Source organism: Simochromis diagramma, unplaced genomic scaffold, assembly GCF_900408965.1.
Source record: "Simochromis diagramma unplaced genomic scaffold, fSimDia1.1 OVJJ01000131.1, whole genome shotgun sequence".
Lineage (NCBI taxonomy): Eukaryota > Metazoa > Chordata > Actinopteri > Cichliformes > Cichlidae > Simochromis > Simochromis diagramma.
Genome location: NW_024387200.1, coordinates 7,472,699 through 7,490,338, shown reverse-complemented (window position 1 = coordinate 7,490,338; position 17,640 = coordinate 7,472,699). Strand labels below are relative to the sequence as shown.

Sequence of the window (17,640 nt, the reverse complement as noted above, 5' to 3'; positions counted from 1 at the left end):
CAATCTGACCAGTAATAATATTTTCTCACCTAAACAGCTGCTGGGAATGAGCGTGGGCAGCCAGGCTACATTAGCAAATGCTGATGCATGGAGAGAATTGATTCTAGCAAGCTCCGAGACCCCGCCTGACAACGACAGTGGGCCAACGGGGTCCACTCTCCATAAAATCAGCTCACTGTAGATCGCATTGGGATCCTGGGAAACCATACCCAGGGACACCCGCGTGGGTCGTGACCCACGAGATAGAGATGCAGAATGAGAAAAACCAGAGGAAGCCTCTGGAGGAACCAAGATGCTGTCTGCCTCTGGCGTCCTCAAGGCATTGTGGTGTGAGGTGGTGAGGAGAAGAGGGAGCAGCGAGTGACAGGCCAGGTCATTGAGGTGAAAGCGGTGACCACAGTACCGTGACTTGTGAGAGACACTGAGCACAGTCGAGAAAGCAGAGTCCTCTGCAAAGCTGACTGCCCACTGGTTTAAAGAGCCATCAGCATGTTTGGAGATCATAAGGACATTGGGGGTAAATATGCTTAATCGAAGACTACTGCTGGGTGCAGATTTTCCTTGACCTCCGTAGCTTATTAGAGCAGATTTGGCTTGAGGCAATGTGCTCCCAGGCGGTCGCTGTCTGCCATGTTGGATAGCTAGATCCACGTTCTTGTTGCAGGCATACATTACCACACTTTGGCTCAGGGAGATGGCGTCACCTGCGGGGAACGCTACAGGAATGCGGGATGCAAACGACACCTGAGACAGAAAGAGATGTCATAGCAATGTCATCAAAAGTGACTGTAATTTGCAGCTCATTTAAAGAGGAGGACTAATTAAACTAATTAAAACAGCCAGGCCTAAAAAATGAATGCCAATGAAACCTGAGATTCGGTTTTGTGCCTGAATGACCAGATTCTCTGTCCTCATTATTTTTACTGCTCATAAAAATGCACTAGGGCATGTCTGAATTTGATATGAAGTCACAGACAAGTACAATATATTTGTGTGAGTCGCCAGATGAGAAGACATTAGAACAAGTACACCATCACAACTGTGAAAATAAATCACAACCTTACTCTGATGATAAATTAATGATTTTCCCACAAAGCACTTTCTGAAATTCTGAATATAAACAAATAACTAAATAGAAAACTGTTTAATCGAAAGTTTAAAGTTATATTTTGAGCAGAATTCAGAATTCAGTTACCTTTGATTGCTGCATGATTATGGTCAAATGATTAACAATTATTTTGATCAATATTGAGATCACTGTTATTTATCAGGATTATTTATTGATTATAGTGGAAAAAAGGTTTTAATTACAATTTTCATTAAACATAAACTTGCTTTTATGTTGTACAGTATTTCTACTAATGTAAAATATTTGCTTAAAAATAATACTGAACTTCCTCATTGACCTAAATTAAGTAAATCTCTAAGAAGAAAAATCAAGTCTTTCACCCCATCGATTGTACCTGCATGATTAATAAAACTTAGCAGCAAATGTTTTGCATATGGTGTAGGTTTTACCAGAAAAATAATTCCAGAATAGATAACAGCAGCATGCTGGCCAATTTTCCAAAGCCTTTGTTACTGTTCACTGTGTTTACTGGACACTTGTCTCTGCCCAAATAAACTGTGATTAGATGGATGATTTTAGTGCGTCTTTGGGAGCTAGATGGTTATGCAGATGTGGTGTACAGGCTTGCTTTTATAAATGTCTCAGATGAGGTTGAATGACTCATGCTGGCAACATCTGCATTGTTTTTCTTAGCCTTCATGCATTAATAATACTGCAGTTTTTGGCATGTTTTCAGGAGGCTGAATATAAGTTAGTAGTCTTGCCTTGCAGACTAGTTAACCCTACAGCACTTTTTGCAGATGATTTCTTTATAGTTAATGTTACTTGTGCCAAATCAGAAGTACTTCCAAACAACGGATGACGACCCACTTTGAGGGACAAGTTCTTCACCTTCTGTTGTGCTAGGCATTAAAATTTTGTAGTATCTGTATTTTTAACAAAGACTTTCTTATTCAGACCAATCAAGAAAATTTCAAGCTTGCATGGGACAGACGCAGGCACAGTATCAGGTCCTGATCAAGGGGGTGCTTGACTTGTTTTTACTTTGTGTTCTTTTGGAAGAACATGCATTTTCAATAACAGTTATTTATGTTCATTTATTTATTATAGAGAAAATCCATACTGAGATTAAATTAAGACCAATTGTGCAGCTAACTGTGCAGTTTCTCTGTGTATCAACCTCTGAAATAAGACTATAAAAGATAAAGAGGAAAGAAACTGGAGGAATACTCTCATGAAACAAACAGAATGAATGTACAACTGTTCTATATAAAGAACAATAGCAGCAAAGTACCTGAGCTTGTCTGAACATGCCTGGGTGGTATTCATCTAACCAGTCCACATGCCAGACCAACAAAGAGCCATCCATGGGATGAATACTAAACAGCATGTCGGCCCCTTTATTCCACTCCTCTAACAGCACATCCAACTGGTGCTCCACTGCTGCCAGAGGCAGCTCCACTGTTCCTGGTCCTTGGGGTTCACTTGGTCTGTTCTCCTCTTCTTCAAAGTCATCTTCATTTTCAGGCTCTGGAAAAGAATACAAATCATGGTAGCCAAACAATATGTTGAATTCTATTCTAAAGGTTAGACTTTAACTGTCACTGTTATTACAGCTTCACATGCACACACCCATTACTGACTCATCCAAATCATTTCTCTCTACCTTCATTGGAGCACTCGTTCTGTTGCTCTACACTAATTCGAAGCTGTTGCAGAAAGACTTCCATGGCTAAAGTGAAGTGAAGCTCTTTGTTGTTGAGCCAGTGGACAGAAAATGGGCCTCCTGGTTCCTCATCATCCACAGCGTTCAGAGAGGAGATGGAGGGCAACAGGGGAATGTCTGTGAAACATACAAGTTATAAGCTGTTAAACATTTAGAAAACTTAATGAATAAATAACAACAACAACAACAAAATATACATCAGACCGGGCTGCTGACATGCAGGACAAAAATATATCTGCTGGAGCAAATTAACTTTCATGAATGTAAGCATGGTTTAGTATCCTAAAACATAATCCAAGCATACAAATCCTGCAGGACTTCTCAGCCTGAAGGCTGAAAGAGTCTACATGATTTTATCCTAATTCAGGTCAAATTAAGCTACCCAACTAAAACGGAGAGGAAGAAAATGAAATGCTCACAGTTACTCTGAACAGCTCTCACTGAGCACAAGCTCACTGGAATGTTAAAGAAACAACCTCAGGCAATCTGCAAAATTAATGGTATTTTTGCCAAGAGGTTAAGACTTCTGACTTCCAGCTGAGTTAACCATCCATGTACTCTGTATAGTTCAGGAATAGCAAATGATGTACTTTAGTTCATTCGTCTTTATCAAGAACTTTATGTCATGTTAAAGCTTTAGTTCTTCAATATGTTGTGAGATTTCTTTTGGTATTTAACAAAATACCAGTGATGGAGATCAACAGGATTATTAAGTAGTTTCAGAGTGTGTTCAAGTCAAACCTGTGGCTGGGTTGATGCTGGCAGCAATGTGAAAGTGGCAGAGAGCATTGGCATGGGGCATGTTATTGCTGCTCTTCTTGTGGTTACAGTGTCCACTTTGAAGGTGAGGCAGGCCGCTGGTCCATGATAGCTGAGGTATGTCCCGATAGTGCCGCGATTCTTGAAAATCCAGCTGTGCAGAAAACAAGTATGATTATTATGAAGTATTGCTCAAATGTCAATTTAATATTTTATGACTGCAGACATCGTCTGTGCCATCCAAATGCATAATACTAAATGTAAGAGGCACTAAAATATTACATTAACCTGTAGAAATGTGGAGCTACTTAAATAAGATTAAAAAGAGGAAAATGAAACACCATTGTTCCTTGTTGCCTTTTCAGGCTGAAACAACAATACAGGTTGACCTTGCCTTTTGGAGGTTGATGTGAATTAATCAACTTGTGTCGACTTACAAACCTCTCCAGCTCTCATCCCAGTCTGTGCTAAGCTACTCTACTTTGGTGAACAGGTGGTCCCCTCAGGGTGGGATTTTAATTTATTGGTATTGATGTTTAAACTGCATTTAAGTGAAGAGCCCAATTTGTCTTAAAACAGAGCAACAGGAGCTGGCAACATGGAGGAGTGGCTGTCACAGAGCGTGTATAGAAGAAATTTTAAAGTTTATTGGGTATTCAGGTTATGTAATTTGGTGTCTCACAGTAGACTGCAGCTAAATGCCCCAATGGAAAACAAGTCTCACAGGATGACAAACAATCATTTAAAAGCAGAGTTTCTTTAACCAAATATGTGATTGTATCTAGACTCACAGGTGCAAAATGAGTAAGATAAAACGAGCTGTAAACCTGCAGGTTTTGAGATTTATGAAGACTACAAGTAAACTCACCATTAAAAAGACATGACAAAGCAGGTACAAATACTTTTAAATGAAATCCCATAACCTTGCCTCCTCCAGATGTTCTCAAATAACAACTTATTCAGAATATTGGGGCTTAATTAACTGCACTGATTTGCAAGAACATTTGCTGGGATTTCTAATGAATAATTCCATACCGTCTTACAGTCTTACAGACTCTGCGTATCCATTTTTTTTTGTAAACTAATATGCCCCAAGCTTTTCAAGCACTGGTGACACCCACAACTTTCCAAAGATAAAATGAATGTCGGTTAGGATGTTGCGAACAAGCTGGGTCACTTAAAACAGAACACACCAGTATTGCAAACACAAACATGCGCCAGAGAACTGAAAAAGATTAAACACCGATCAAAAGTCAGAGGTATAATTTTAAGGTATCGTACACATTACAGAAAGGCAGACAGTTTCAAAAACCTTCATGTCTGAGACCCTTAATTTTTCCTTTTAACTATACCAAACCTCTGTTGCTCTCCATCTACCTTCTCAAAGTTGTTTTGAAATTTCTCAGTGCCTCTTTGTTCTTTTACTCTCATCCTTAAATTATCACTGTGCAATACATAAAAATACAAAAGCTTGGAAATTATTTCTGTAGAAAAAAGGGGAAACCACAAATCATATCATTTGTACCATCCATTTCCAACTACACAGGAAATTACAACTTATTTCTTTTTGCATGTTGTATACAAACTAGAGAGTAATACAGCTTTACAAATAATACTTCTGATACGGACAAGTTATACCCAAAAAGCACAACGTTTCCGATGCAACAGTGTGATGAAATGAAATGAAATTTCTGCAGCCAGTGTAACACTCTGTCAGATTATCATTTCAAAGCAAAAAGGAAAGCAAGCATGACATCTGAACACCTGATAAAGTGCATATATGGGAGTATCTAGGGAAGTCATGAACAACGCTGATGATCATTTCACAGCTTGTTCTCTGTTACAAAGATAGAATTATTTACACAAAATGATGTGAGGTCCTTTTAAATATTCAGTTTATCCTAATTATAATATCACTTAAGAAAAAATAAAACACTGACATACAAGTCTTACTATGCAATGCTAGACTTAAAGGCGTATAATGAGAAATTCTTCAAATCAAATAAAGCACCATAAAAATCATCACTTGTGTTAGGAAACTATATTTAAACTGATCACGATCAAAGGGTCCTGCCAAATTAAAAAAAAAATTAAACTAAAGTAATTGTGCATTTTTTTGTTTATCGAAACAACAAATTGCATTTTTGTGTTTGATTTTTAATTTTGAGCCTGTGTGCAAATAGTATAGATTTTTACATTTCATGTGTTTTCAGTGATGTGTTGCTAAAAGGCCTTGTTTTCTGCACTGTCATACAGCTGAAACTGAAAATAAAGGTTAAATGCAGGATTGCTTAATTAGACTGTGTTAACGTTAGCAAAGTCCTGCTGATTATACTGAGTGTTTATTTTAAGCAGGAAAGTCAAAGTCATTGTGGCTTACTTCTTGTGAGGCTTGTCCGTGTGTCTTCCCATTGCAGCCGTTTTTCTTTGAGAGGCCAGCAGAAGATTTAAGCGTTTCACTGTGTTGGCCAGAAGAAGGGTTTTTATGGTGACCAGATAAGAGGCTGTCACCTGGCAACAGCGTCTCTGCCCACAGCCGACATACACTGTCCTTACAGCAGGTGAGCAGCACATTACACACTGCGCCTCTGTTAGGATAAAGGAGGGAGAAAAAGAGAGAGATTTAAAAAAAAAAAAAAAAAATTAATGGAATTTTAATTTCAATTCTGTCTTACAATGATTATTACATCACGATAACTGAGACAGAAATGATTATTTGTCTCAATCCATTTCACATTTGTGCTCTCGTTTTGCATTTCTGCCCCTTATTTTCACTTACTTTTGCCTCTAATAAAAAAATTCACATTGTGACACCTTGCCAGCTCACATTTATTTATTTAATTCTTAAATTATAGTTGAAGTTCAGTTAAATCTATTTAATTAAGATAACTGTGTTTTTCCTTTTTCAAAGTTCAGTGTAGTTTTCTTAAATTTAATTGTGTACGTAATTGTGTGGTTCTTCTGCTTGACGCCTGCAACAAGAGCACCAGATTGCTGCAATTCCCCTCCTGTGTGGAAGCCCTCTGAAGGTCGCATACGATTACCAATATTATATAAAGCTATGAAACAATTTGGAATGTGCCAAATTTATTCAACCCACACCATCTGTAGTGACATATTTTAAATAAACAAAGACAGACATCAAACCTGTCCACAACAAGTTACCTCAAGCTGCTTTCTACTCTAATGTAAAGAAGATAAAGACCTAATATTTTTCAACCATACTTTCAACCAGCTTGTTAACTTAGGCATTCTTTTTCTTTTGCCCAGCTGTGGAAGGTTAGGTCATTTTGACCTAACCTTCAAAGAAAAGGAAGTTAAAGAAAAGGAAGTTAGAAAGGGCTAGGAGATGACAAATTAACAGTGTCTGTACCGTGGCATGTACTTGCTGGTCTTCCTCCAGGAGAAACTGGTGACAGAGCGGGGATGAGCCAGGTAGATAAAGGAGAAGGCCAGCTCTCCCGGGTCACTCACATTGGCGTCTGGAGGTGTAAAGAGTGTGGTAACACCCATCTTCCACTTACTGGTGCTGTACCAAACCTTTATTAGGCAATCATCCTGAAAAGAAGAGGCAATGAAGGATATAAGCGATACCATAGGTAGTTCTAACAAAAAACACACGACACCAGAAGGTAGAAGTTAATTATTATCAACTAATTTCACATGAATCTAGAGTGTTCAGTTTTTAAGTGCGATGTAACAAAGGGACACAACTTACCTGACCAGCTGTGGCAAAGAACTCACCGTCAGGAGAGAACTTTATTAAATTGACTGGAGAAGCAGTCCTTGAGATACAAAATAAAATTATATTCAACACTCCATGTCAATATAATAAGTAATCTTTAGGACAAAATAAAATAGGTTTAAACAAATTGCAGCAGGACATGCACTAATCAGATAACTGAGTGCATGTCCTGCTGCAGTCAGATTTGTATTGAATATAATGTTACAGAAAAATGTGCATTAGCTGATTTTATTTTAATGTCTATTTGGTGCTTACAAGATAAATGAAAATCCTAATTTTAAAGTCTCTGTCTTGTTTGTGACTATTTTACAAACTCTGTTCTTACTTGCTCTGCCAGATACACCTCCAGGCAGAACGGCAGTCTCTTATGGTCATTTCTGCCGGCTGCCCCCTTTCATCAGCTTCATCCTTTACTCCATCAACATTAGACCACAACTGCAGGCTACTAGAGCCTGTTAGGAGAGTGCAACCTGGACAGACAAACATATACAGATATGATCTTTCAGGACAGATATCATCAAATTTCTGTTTAAAAAAATTATTAAACATTTATATTTTGCCGGATCTGTAGTACCACCCCAACACTTCTTTTTAAATCACAACTGTTTATCTTAATATGTCTGTGTTACTTTAAGAAAGAACAATGGTTAGAGTACCTGTAGGGTGCCATGCTAGGTTCCGTACTATAGACTGTAATACAAATTGACCAGTCTTCTGCCATTGGCAGTTCAATTTCTGTACAGGAAAAACAGAAAAAGGCAAAATTCAAAACAAGTATTTCATGTTTTGGCAATTATGTTGGCTGAAACTTTGCGCAATAATTCCCTATTTAGATAAGCTCAGAAATAAATAAATTCCCTGTTTCGATGGTACATGTGGAACTATAGATGAAGCTTTAACAAGCGCTAACAGTGAACTTTCAATTGAGTCACATGCAATCAGGCAACACACACAGCATTGTAATACCAGGGAACTTCTGCAATAAACGAAATACGGTTTGTACTTAAGATGTTGTAAATTCTTCTCATTTCTTGTGGTTATTCTTTGACTTCTCTAACAATAGCTCAGACAAAGCAAACGTCTTTACGGACTACAGAACAGAAACCAAAACAGTGAACATGACAATAATCGCATGATTTATGCAAGTAGTTGCAGAGGAACAATATTCTGCTCCATTTCAAATATCAAGAGAGTTTTGCCACACAGAAAAAGCTTCATTCATTCATTCTGGATGACCTGAAAACATTCATGACTATACTGTGACTGGAAGAAAGTGCAGGCTACTCACGGTCAACGATGCATCTTTTTGATCTGGTTGCTGAACAGGCTCAAAGACACACACAATGCTTCCATAGGAAGCTGCAATCTGCCAGCAAAAAAAGGTCGACATTTTAGATATACTACAAAACAAATAAAAAGGTATCACTGCAAACAGAAACATATACTGTCCTCCATATCAGCCTAGTTATCCAAATTTAAGTAATTCAAAAAAAATTCTTGAAAGCTTAAACTTATGCTTTGTAATATAGATCAAAAATACTAATACTTATAGATCCTAATCAGAATCAACTATAACTTGCTTTATGAGTCATGACATATCTACACAGTAAGAGAGAAGACACCTTGACAACAGGCCAATAAATAAATAAATAAATAAATAAAAAATACCTTAAGTCATAACAACTCAGTGATGAGTGAATATAGTCTTATCTACTCTATTCACACCTCAATTTCATCAATTTGTAAGGGCTAAATTTTCAAGTAATTTCCATGGGACCCAAGAGTCATAATGTTAACTGAGCAAACGATAATACAAGCTGTGTCTTTAATGTGGTAAATAATATGCCAACTGTCAGGGAGGGAATTCTGTGAAGGGGTGAGTCACATGCACATGTTTAAATGTGTGTACACAGACATACAAGTCATCACATGCACAAGCATAGTCACATGGACACTACACAATGGCTCAAAGTATAAGACAGGCTTTTTGGGGCACAAATATAGGTTCTGCAGAAGCAGCACAGTTCAAATTTAATTAAATTCTAAAAGGCAGACACATTTATGCTGAGATCAAGTTCTGGGGATAAAGCAGTCAATTCAACATGAGCCTGTAGAGCGACTGACAAAAAGAAAGAAACTGTGAGTTATAAAAAATTAAGTCTCCTTCTCTGTGGTTATAATGATGACTACTCTTTGGTCTGATTTTCATAAACCCCCAACTGAGACTTTAAGATGGTATTATGCTAATATATATGAATATTACAAGAGACATCTTAAGGCTCTCATGAAACCATTAACTTTACCAAGAAGAGATGAACAGTAGATTTGCAGGGCTAACTGTGATGGATGCAGCTTTTAAAAAGTTTTTTTTACTGCTTTATGATGTTTGTAGAGCTCGCTTGCTCCACCTCCATACTGACTTTCTTTATTTGATTTCTCATCGCAAGTAGACATATATTTCTCAAAATAGTGTAGTAATATTTATGCTCTAGACACCTAATTACCCTTTAAAATAATCTATTTGGAAAATATATCCTTAATAGGAACAACATACTAAAGCTCATAAAATGATATGAACTGCTACAACACTTAAAGTATGAGCACAAAGGATGTACTATGTAAACTAATAGCATTGCAAATATCACAGTGAGCAGAGGGCAATGAAGTGGAAATGGCAAGCAGACCAACTTGGCATACTTAAACAGATGCTAGACCATGCTGGAGGCGTGTGTGGGTAGTTCTGGCCCAACGGAATTGGATTTAAGGTCACAAGGGAAGAAGTGAACGACTGGTTGAGCATGTTTTATATTTATTTAAATTATTGCAGTGTTGCCTGCACTTCTTAAAAAAAGGCTACCACCCTCCCTAATTAAAAACTAATCCCAGTTCATTAGAATTCTGCTATATGATCTTTATTATCAGGTTTATGCAGATGTTGCAAGCTGCTTTTGTGGCTCCTTTTGCAGCAATCCTACTTACCAACAAGCAGAACTGTGAGTACTCGACTGCATAATGACTGTTGTCATTATGTACCAAGTTTTGTTTCCAGAGACACAAGAAATGTGTAGTGTATTAAGAAATAATCTAAATTCTGTGTTATTTTATCCTCTTCCTTTTTTTTTTTTTACTGAAGAATCAAATTTAAATTCATGAAAAGAAGCCACTGTACAGGGTGAATATCTTGTAAATATATATTTAGATTTAAATATATACAAATAAATAAATACAGCCTGAGACAAGTAAACAGTATCCACGAGGGACAACCTTTAAAGTAAAATTGTCAGCAGAGCCCAAAGTTGATAGAAGAGTCATACTCTTACGATGAAAACTTGAGATGATATATTGGTCAATATCAGTCTACTGACTGTCTTTAATACTCAGATAAAAGAAGACAACATATTAATGGCAGCCACTTATGGTTATGGCTTAGTCACACAAGTAAAAATTGGCCATCTCCAGCGGTCCACCTCCAAATGGCTCTCACAGGTAGGAACAACCAATGCTTGCCTGGTGACTTTTCGCATTTGGTAATCAATTATAAACAGCTGTGGCCACTAACTGATTAACCAAAGGTTGAACGTGCAACACTTTCAATCTTTAGCTGACCGCTTTTGATCATAAGGCAATCGCAGAGGTTACCTGCTATGAGTCTCCAAACATTTGTGGTCTGACTGCAGAGTAACTGATATGAAGCTCAGAAAGAATGGCAAGCGTCAGTCAGATTCTTTAAATTGCAAACTTAATTTTTTAAGTAACGTTATGCATTTCCTCATTTTCCTAAGAACTTTGCAACTGCAATGACATCACTATCTACTTCCTTAATTAGGTCCATCAAAGCAAATGCAAAAGAAAATCTTTCATCGTCTTTGTTCTGCATATGAAATGGGAAAGGCAATTAAGAACAGAACAGAAAGACTACATTAAATAACTACATCTTTTTTTCTTAAATGCAAATTACAATCACAGAAGATCTTTTGTTTGTGCCCACATTAAAGGACTTGTCAGTGACAACAGCAAATGCACTTGCTGTACAATCACCAGCTTTACTGGGTGGTTTTTACTTCACTTAGAGCTGATGACGGGAAGCTCGAGTTCATTAAGCTGCTCATTGATGTTGCCCGCAAGTGACTTTCCTGAAAGCATAAGCTGCCAACACTTAAGACAGCAGTAGAGATTGCTAATAAATTGCACTGCAAAACAGCTAATATACCAAAACAACTAAAAACAGCAAGTCACAAAGTGGAACTTGCTTACCACTCAATATAATCAACCACACGTGTGGTCATTATATTAAAGTCAAAGAAAACAGTATGTCATGGGGCCCTGCAATGTTTAGCACCTTCTGCTTTTTTTCTTTTTAATTTAATTATGGGTCAGATGTTTTTTCAAACATTAAAGCTAATTTATAGTTGATCGCTGCTTTGTCCCAAGTAACCCATAAACTAAGTAAGACAGTTTATGGGTTTGGAATGAATATAATGTCTTATAACTTTATCCAAGGCTGAAACTAAAATATATTTAAATTCCATTTTTCAATTAATTTGTCTAAAAAACAAAACTTTTAAAAAGCCATTCAGAGCACAAACTAACACCGTAAAATGATATACAACAAAGACAAGCACTGAATCTGCACCTTTTCTAAGCTCAAGCAACTAAGTGTTTGGTATTTTTATGTGGAAAAATAAATATAATTAAAACAATTAATGAGCTATAAATAGGGCTGGGCCATATCATACCGTTCACTGTAATAATGTTGGGCAATAATAAGAAAATGAAATATCGCGATAGAATATGGGTAAATGCGCATGCACTGTGCCTTTGTTTTCATATGCGCATGGCGGAAAAAGCATGGCGGCGATGGAGAATGAGAAGGGCGAAAGTGGATAGTTGAATGAAACGGATGAACCAGAATTGGTTTGTAAAAATGCTGCAACTTCAGTGGTGTGGAACTGGTTTAGCTTTCATCCGTCAGATGCACAACAAAGCACTATTTTTGGTAGAGCATGCTAGCGGGCCGTCGTTATTACGTGTTGTTTGGAAAATACGGCACACTTAAAATCAATCCTTTGATTTTTCTGAAAATCGACAGTGCCCCTTATGATCCCGTGTGCCTTATGTATGAATTCTGGTTGTGTTTACTGACCTCGAAACGATTTTATGTGGTACACGGCGCTCGAAAATCTGTCAAATGTTTTAGTACAACTTTGCTAAGCTACGAAGCCGCACCGCTTGATGGATTGTCGGGGCATTACAGCTATCGTAGGCAGGAGCCTCGCGGAGTGATACTTACTGTGCTTCAACATAATATTACTGTATTGTGTGTGTATAACCTTTTTTTTTAAGTTTTTTGGATATTCTACATGGTTATGCTGAGGATATGTCGGCCAATTTCCACTGGAAATGCCTTTTGGTTAAACTGTCAGCAAGGAATTTGCATCTGCACTGTAAAATATTTATGTAACTTTAATGCAAATAAAAAACAGCTGCTTCTTTAAGTGAAAATACATTGATGGGGGTTTTTTTTTGCACTAATAAAGTTGTGGAGTTGTAAAGTGTTTTGTCTAGTGTCAATTATATCGTCAGTTATATCGTTATCGCAAATTTTCAAATGTATATCGTGATAAATATTTTTGGTCATATCACCCTGCTCTAGCTATAAATATATGTTATCGTCTAATGGTCTTACATAATTACTCTATGTGGCAAACCATTTATCTTTTACTGAAATCTGGCTCCATTTATTTTCACTGGGATTTGCTTTAGTTACATCACTGGGATCTCACGCTTGCGCATTCAAGCATAAGTCAGCATGAGGACCCCAGTGAATAAAAGCACCACACCGTTGGCCTTACCTGTCCACCCTGCAATGAGCAGTCGACACAGCCGACCTGTATGTTGCCATGTTTGGCCCCTGGGATGATCTGCAGTCGCTCAAAATCACTGCCCAAAATCACCACGTCACAACCTGATGCATAGGCCTATCAAGAGACAAGAGAGTGAGAAGGTTAGAGAAATGAACATGATACTCTAAGATTCATCCGGCCAGGATTGCATGAAGGGTCACTTGAACTGCACTTGTCCCAGAGCTATTGTCAAGGCATCAAACATGCCATCATATGACAGCCCTCAAGTCCAAGCAGATAAGATTAGAATTCCATGCTCTATTTCTGTGGCACTCAAAAGGAGCTCCTCACATGAACTGTGATTCACTATGACTTTTCCTCTTTCACAAGAGGACATAAGGACAATAATGGCTCCCCGATTAATCCATTCCTGAAAAGCATGTTGCCAGTGTCTGAAATTAGCACTGACTCACCTGTCAAGGGGTCAGGTAGACAAAATCCATCAGTAAGGTTTTGTTTTTTTGTTTTTGTTTTTTATACCAGTCTCATGAGATGGAATTACATTTTGAATAAAACCTACCCTTGAAGGAAAAAAGAAGTTGATTTCAGCCTTCAATGCTCTGAAAAATTAGAGCATTAAAAAATGTAATGTAATCTAATTACTCTAATCAACTTAAATCTCCTTTCTTCACTGTTCAGACTCTACTGCAATCACATTCTTCTTTGCATGGTGTCAAAGGTTTGGCCGCCTCCTCACAAACTCATGACACCACAGAATGACCAGTACAGGAAGGTTTTCACATACTGGTGATTAGTTGGTGTTTATTACTTACTTCGAGGCAGAGCTGGGTGACAGCAGAACATACAATAACATTTTGACAAATAATAAAACAATGACACAGAAAGCCTATAATACAGCAGAGACTTTCATTATTGTTGTTGGGTTTTTTTTAAATTACATTTATTTTATTTACAAAGTTGCCACCAGTGTGGCGAACATTTATGTAATTCTCTAATAGAGTTTTAAGCTTTGAGATCACATGTATTTCAGCTTCTGTTTTTCATACATAACAAAGTCCCAAGCCCATTAAACAACTTTGTGCGGTACATTAGCACATTAGGTTTCAAAGGAATCTGCTAGGAAATCTGCTATTGTGACAAATCAGTTTAGCCACCCCCCATGAATCAAAGCTCCTAAACTGCTGAGGGGGGAAATACTTCCAGAGTCTGAAATATCTTACCGTGAATGGCACATTGTTGACGCTTCCTACAGAGAAACAGTTGTCTCCAGGGTTGACAGCTCCCGTAAGGACCTGATGGAGATTCATGACTCTTGATTATAGTCCACGTGTTATCCTTCCTCTTCTTGCCCTTTTCACAGAACCCTCCCACTCCAGGTGAGATTCATGGGAAACCATGAGAAGGATTTGCTCATCTTTGTGTGTAACCTATAATTTCACATCAGCAGCATCACTACAGACTTGCTGTCACAAGAAGAAGAGGAGGAAGAGATAAACAGCACATGATTTGGTTCAGTCAGCGTCAAGCCTCAAGTACATTACCGACTCCCGGATATTGACTGCAAATTAATTTTAACACTCAGCACTTGTAATATTAGCATGGAAGAAATAAATGTCTCTAAACAGTCTTTGTCAAACCACACTATGAAGGCAAGGCATTCAGTAATCTTAAAAACATTTTGTAAAAGAGCCTTGGTGTACCTTGGTATTAGTCTTTTTATTTAGCAAACAGACAGCTTAGCAAACTGGCACCAAAGCTCTTCTGATCCCCGTGACCCATCTCCAAATTTAAAAATGCACACCATTGGTTCAGCATCAGCACTTTTAGAGGTTATAACCAAGAGGGCTTTAATTGAAAGAGATATGCAGTCAGCTTGGCAGACCAGTCTCTAATTGTGCTAGAAAAGTATTCAGAATCTGTAATAAATGGAGTAACAACCAGGACGGATAAAAAGTGATAGGGGCTAAAATATGAAGGGTATTTTTCACTGTGGCTAAAATTGGGAGCACTGCAGAAGCAAGGTGATGGTGTAGCTCATGTTTTGCTAGCTCTGTGCACATTATCTAGTTACAGGAGGGAAATTTGAAACCACTGTCAAAGGTACATATTTGCACATAGCTGAAACAGCACTGACTGTCTTAACAAAAGACAAATACAAAACAGTTCTCCCAGAGTTACTGTTCCTTCAGTAACAGGAACAGGAACAGATGTGGGATTTAAAAGGGTTTACTAATTACACTTTAAAAAACAGTATTTCACCTTTGTGTATTTGGCAGCGAAGTAAATTCAATACAAGGAGTCCATTAATCAAAAGGGTGCAGGGAATTTGTACGGAGGGTTAAATGGATCACCGGTGCAGGTTACACCTTACTGTAACCCTACAAGCCCGGTTAATCAACTTATCATACAATCAAGGGCTGAACAGTCTGAAAATCACATGTTTAAACAAGTATAGATTACGCGTCGACCGCAGGTGCGCTACTGAAAATAATGAACGAAAAGTTTCAGAGACAGTTTTAACGATTCAAAAATTTAACGCTACAGAACAAAAATAACACCACCAGAAGGATAAAAAATCCACGTCAGAGGGGTTAACATATGCTTCCTGTGCTGTGGCAACTCACGTGATAACGTTTCACAAGCCAGCGCATTAAAACACAGCTACCGATACCTCATCTGACTAGCATTTTTTTTTCTCCCGTTTAGACAAAAGCGTGCATTTAGCTCACTGTCACTGTGCAAAAGCAGACATTTCATACATGTTTTCAATCCCTCCAGTCGTAACGCTAACTTAGCTGTCAAGTTTAACTAGCTATCAGCAGTCTTTCAGGACACACAGTAACACCACCAGTAATTATCTGCTTACCTTATGCTGCTGCTTCTTGACATCTCCTGCAGATATAACATCAACAGTTACTCCAGTCGCCTGATGTTTTCGGTGAATACAGTTATAATCTCACGGATTCGGTCTTAGTTTAGCTAGCTTTTGCTAGCGTTAGCTCGCACTAGCCTCTGAAGCTCGCTCTCTGAGCAGGCTCCTAGGCTACAACGCTAGCACTAGGTCACTTATGGCGCACATTTGCCCAACAGTCTCTACTTTACGAGAGAAGGAACTATCTATTGACTCAAAATGTTGACTCTGAGTAGGAGTCAACCCTCTGCCCGAGGTTAGCAAATAAAACCCTTCCAAAGAGGAAGCTTTTCCTTATGTTGAAGATATGTGATGATAATGACTGTTTCGCTGCAAAGCATCGTGGGTCTTGTAGTTTTAAAACCGTGCTCGCACTCTCGCGCGTGACGTTCACGCACACAGGCTTTTACAGTTGTAGCTAACACGTTTTGCGTTGTTTTTCGTGGGTGCATTAGCTTGTATGGAGAAGGTAAATAGTTAAATACAGCCATACCTGGAGATGGTTGTATTTAACGTTTTTCTTTTCCACTTTAAAAATGTAAAAACGTAAAAATATGACTTTTATGTTGTTTGAACTTTGTCCCCAAAATTTTACAGTAGCACTATCATACAGTAGGAGTATTTTTGAGCACTGTACTGACTGTAGGTTGACCAGTTCATAACTAAAACGTGTGGGGTAAGGAATATGCCTGTATGAGGGACTGGGATCTTACCCAATAATGAGAGGAAGTTTAAACTGTTGATACATCTAACACAGCTCTGTCATCAGTCATTTGAAGGACTAATACTATATCTAATAAGTGAAAACTTTAGCTGTAAATGACAGCTAAAGTTTGTATTCATAGAATGGCTATTAAAGCTGTTAACTCATCCCCTTTTGAGCTGTATTTTTCTTCTTTGGGTAAAATATTTTTAAAATATTTGGAAAACTATAACCTTTGAAAATGTGGGGCGTTTTCTCAATTTTTGGGGAACAAGAGGTAAAAATACTTAGCAGTCCCACACAAATTTGGACACCTAGGCCACCTAACTACATTTACATAGCTGTGAAAAAGTATTTGCGCCTTCCTGATTTCTCAGTTTTGGGTTTTGTTTTTTTTGGGGTGGGTTGAGGGGGCTGGATTGTGCATATTTGTCACACTTCATCACCAAAAGAAACCAAACCAAACCAAAATGCAGTTTCAAATGATGATTTAATTTATTAAGTAAAAAAGTTATCCAAACCTACCTGGCCCTGTGTGAAAAACTACCCCCACCCACTCATTAAATCATTAATTAGCTAAAAAAAAAAAAAGAAAAAAAAAAAGCAAAGGATAATAACATCTAAGAATAATCCAAAGAATCTCAAAAACAGATGAGATACAAAGTCACTGACGTTTATGAGTGTGGCAAGGCTTACAGTAAACCACAGTAAGAGCCATTATCCACAAATGGAGAAAACTTGGAACAGTGGCGAACCTCCCCACTACCAAAATTACTTCAAAAGCATTTTGACTACTCATCCAGGAGGTCACAAAAGAACCCACAAAGGACTGAACAATAAGATGGAGGCCAAAAAAAATTGCA

At 37.9% G+C, this 17,640-nt stretch overlaps 1 protein-coding gene across 4 annotated transcripts in view; it reads right to left on the bottom strand.

Moving 5' to 3' along the window:
* LOC120745444 (dmX-like protein 1) overlaps positions 1-16,461 on the bottom strand; it is a 62,185-nt gene extending 45,724 nt beyond the window's left edge. The window contains exons 1-13 of one of the 4 annotated variants that reach the window (XM_040050303.1): positions 16,030-16,461; positions 14,384-14,626; positions 13,152-13,277; positions 8,588-8,665; positions 7,956-8,034; positions 7,625-7,769; positions 7,273-7,339; positions 6,928-7,112; positions 5,935-6,142; positions 3,537-3,708; positions 2,736-2,912; positions 2,364-2,599; positions 30-744 (exon numbers count right to left, since the gene is read on the bottom strand). In XM_040050303.1, coding sequence (XP_039906237.1) covers positions 30-744; positions 2,364-2,599; positions 2,736-2,912; positions 3,537-3,708; positions 5,935-6,142; positions 6,928-7,112; positions 7,273-7,339; positions 7,625-7,769; positions 7,956-8,034; positions 8,588-8,665; positions 13,152-13,277; positions 14,384-14,470 — 2,275 coding nt within the window. In that variant the 5' untranslated portion in view covers positions 14,471-14,626; positions 16,030-16,461. The remainder of the gene's footprint in view (positions 1-29; positions 745-2,363; positions 2,600-2,735; positions 2,913-3,536; positions 3,709-5,934; positions 6,143-6,927; positions 7,113-7,272; positions 7,340-7,624; positions 7,770-7,955; positions 8,035-8,587; positions 8,666-13,151; positions 13,278-14,383; positions 14,627-16,029) is intronic. The other 3 variants (XM_040050304.1, XM_040050305.1, XM_040050306.1) reach the window with 3 other exon arrangements.
* Between the last annotated feature and the right edge of the window lie 1,179 nt (positions 16,462-17,640).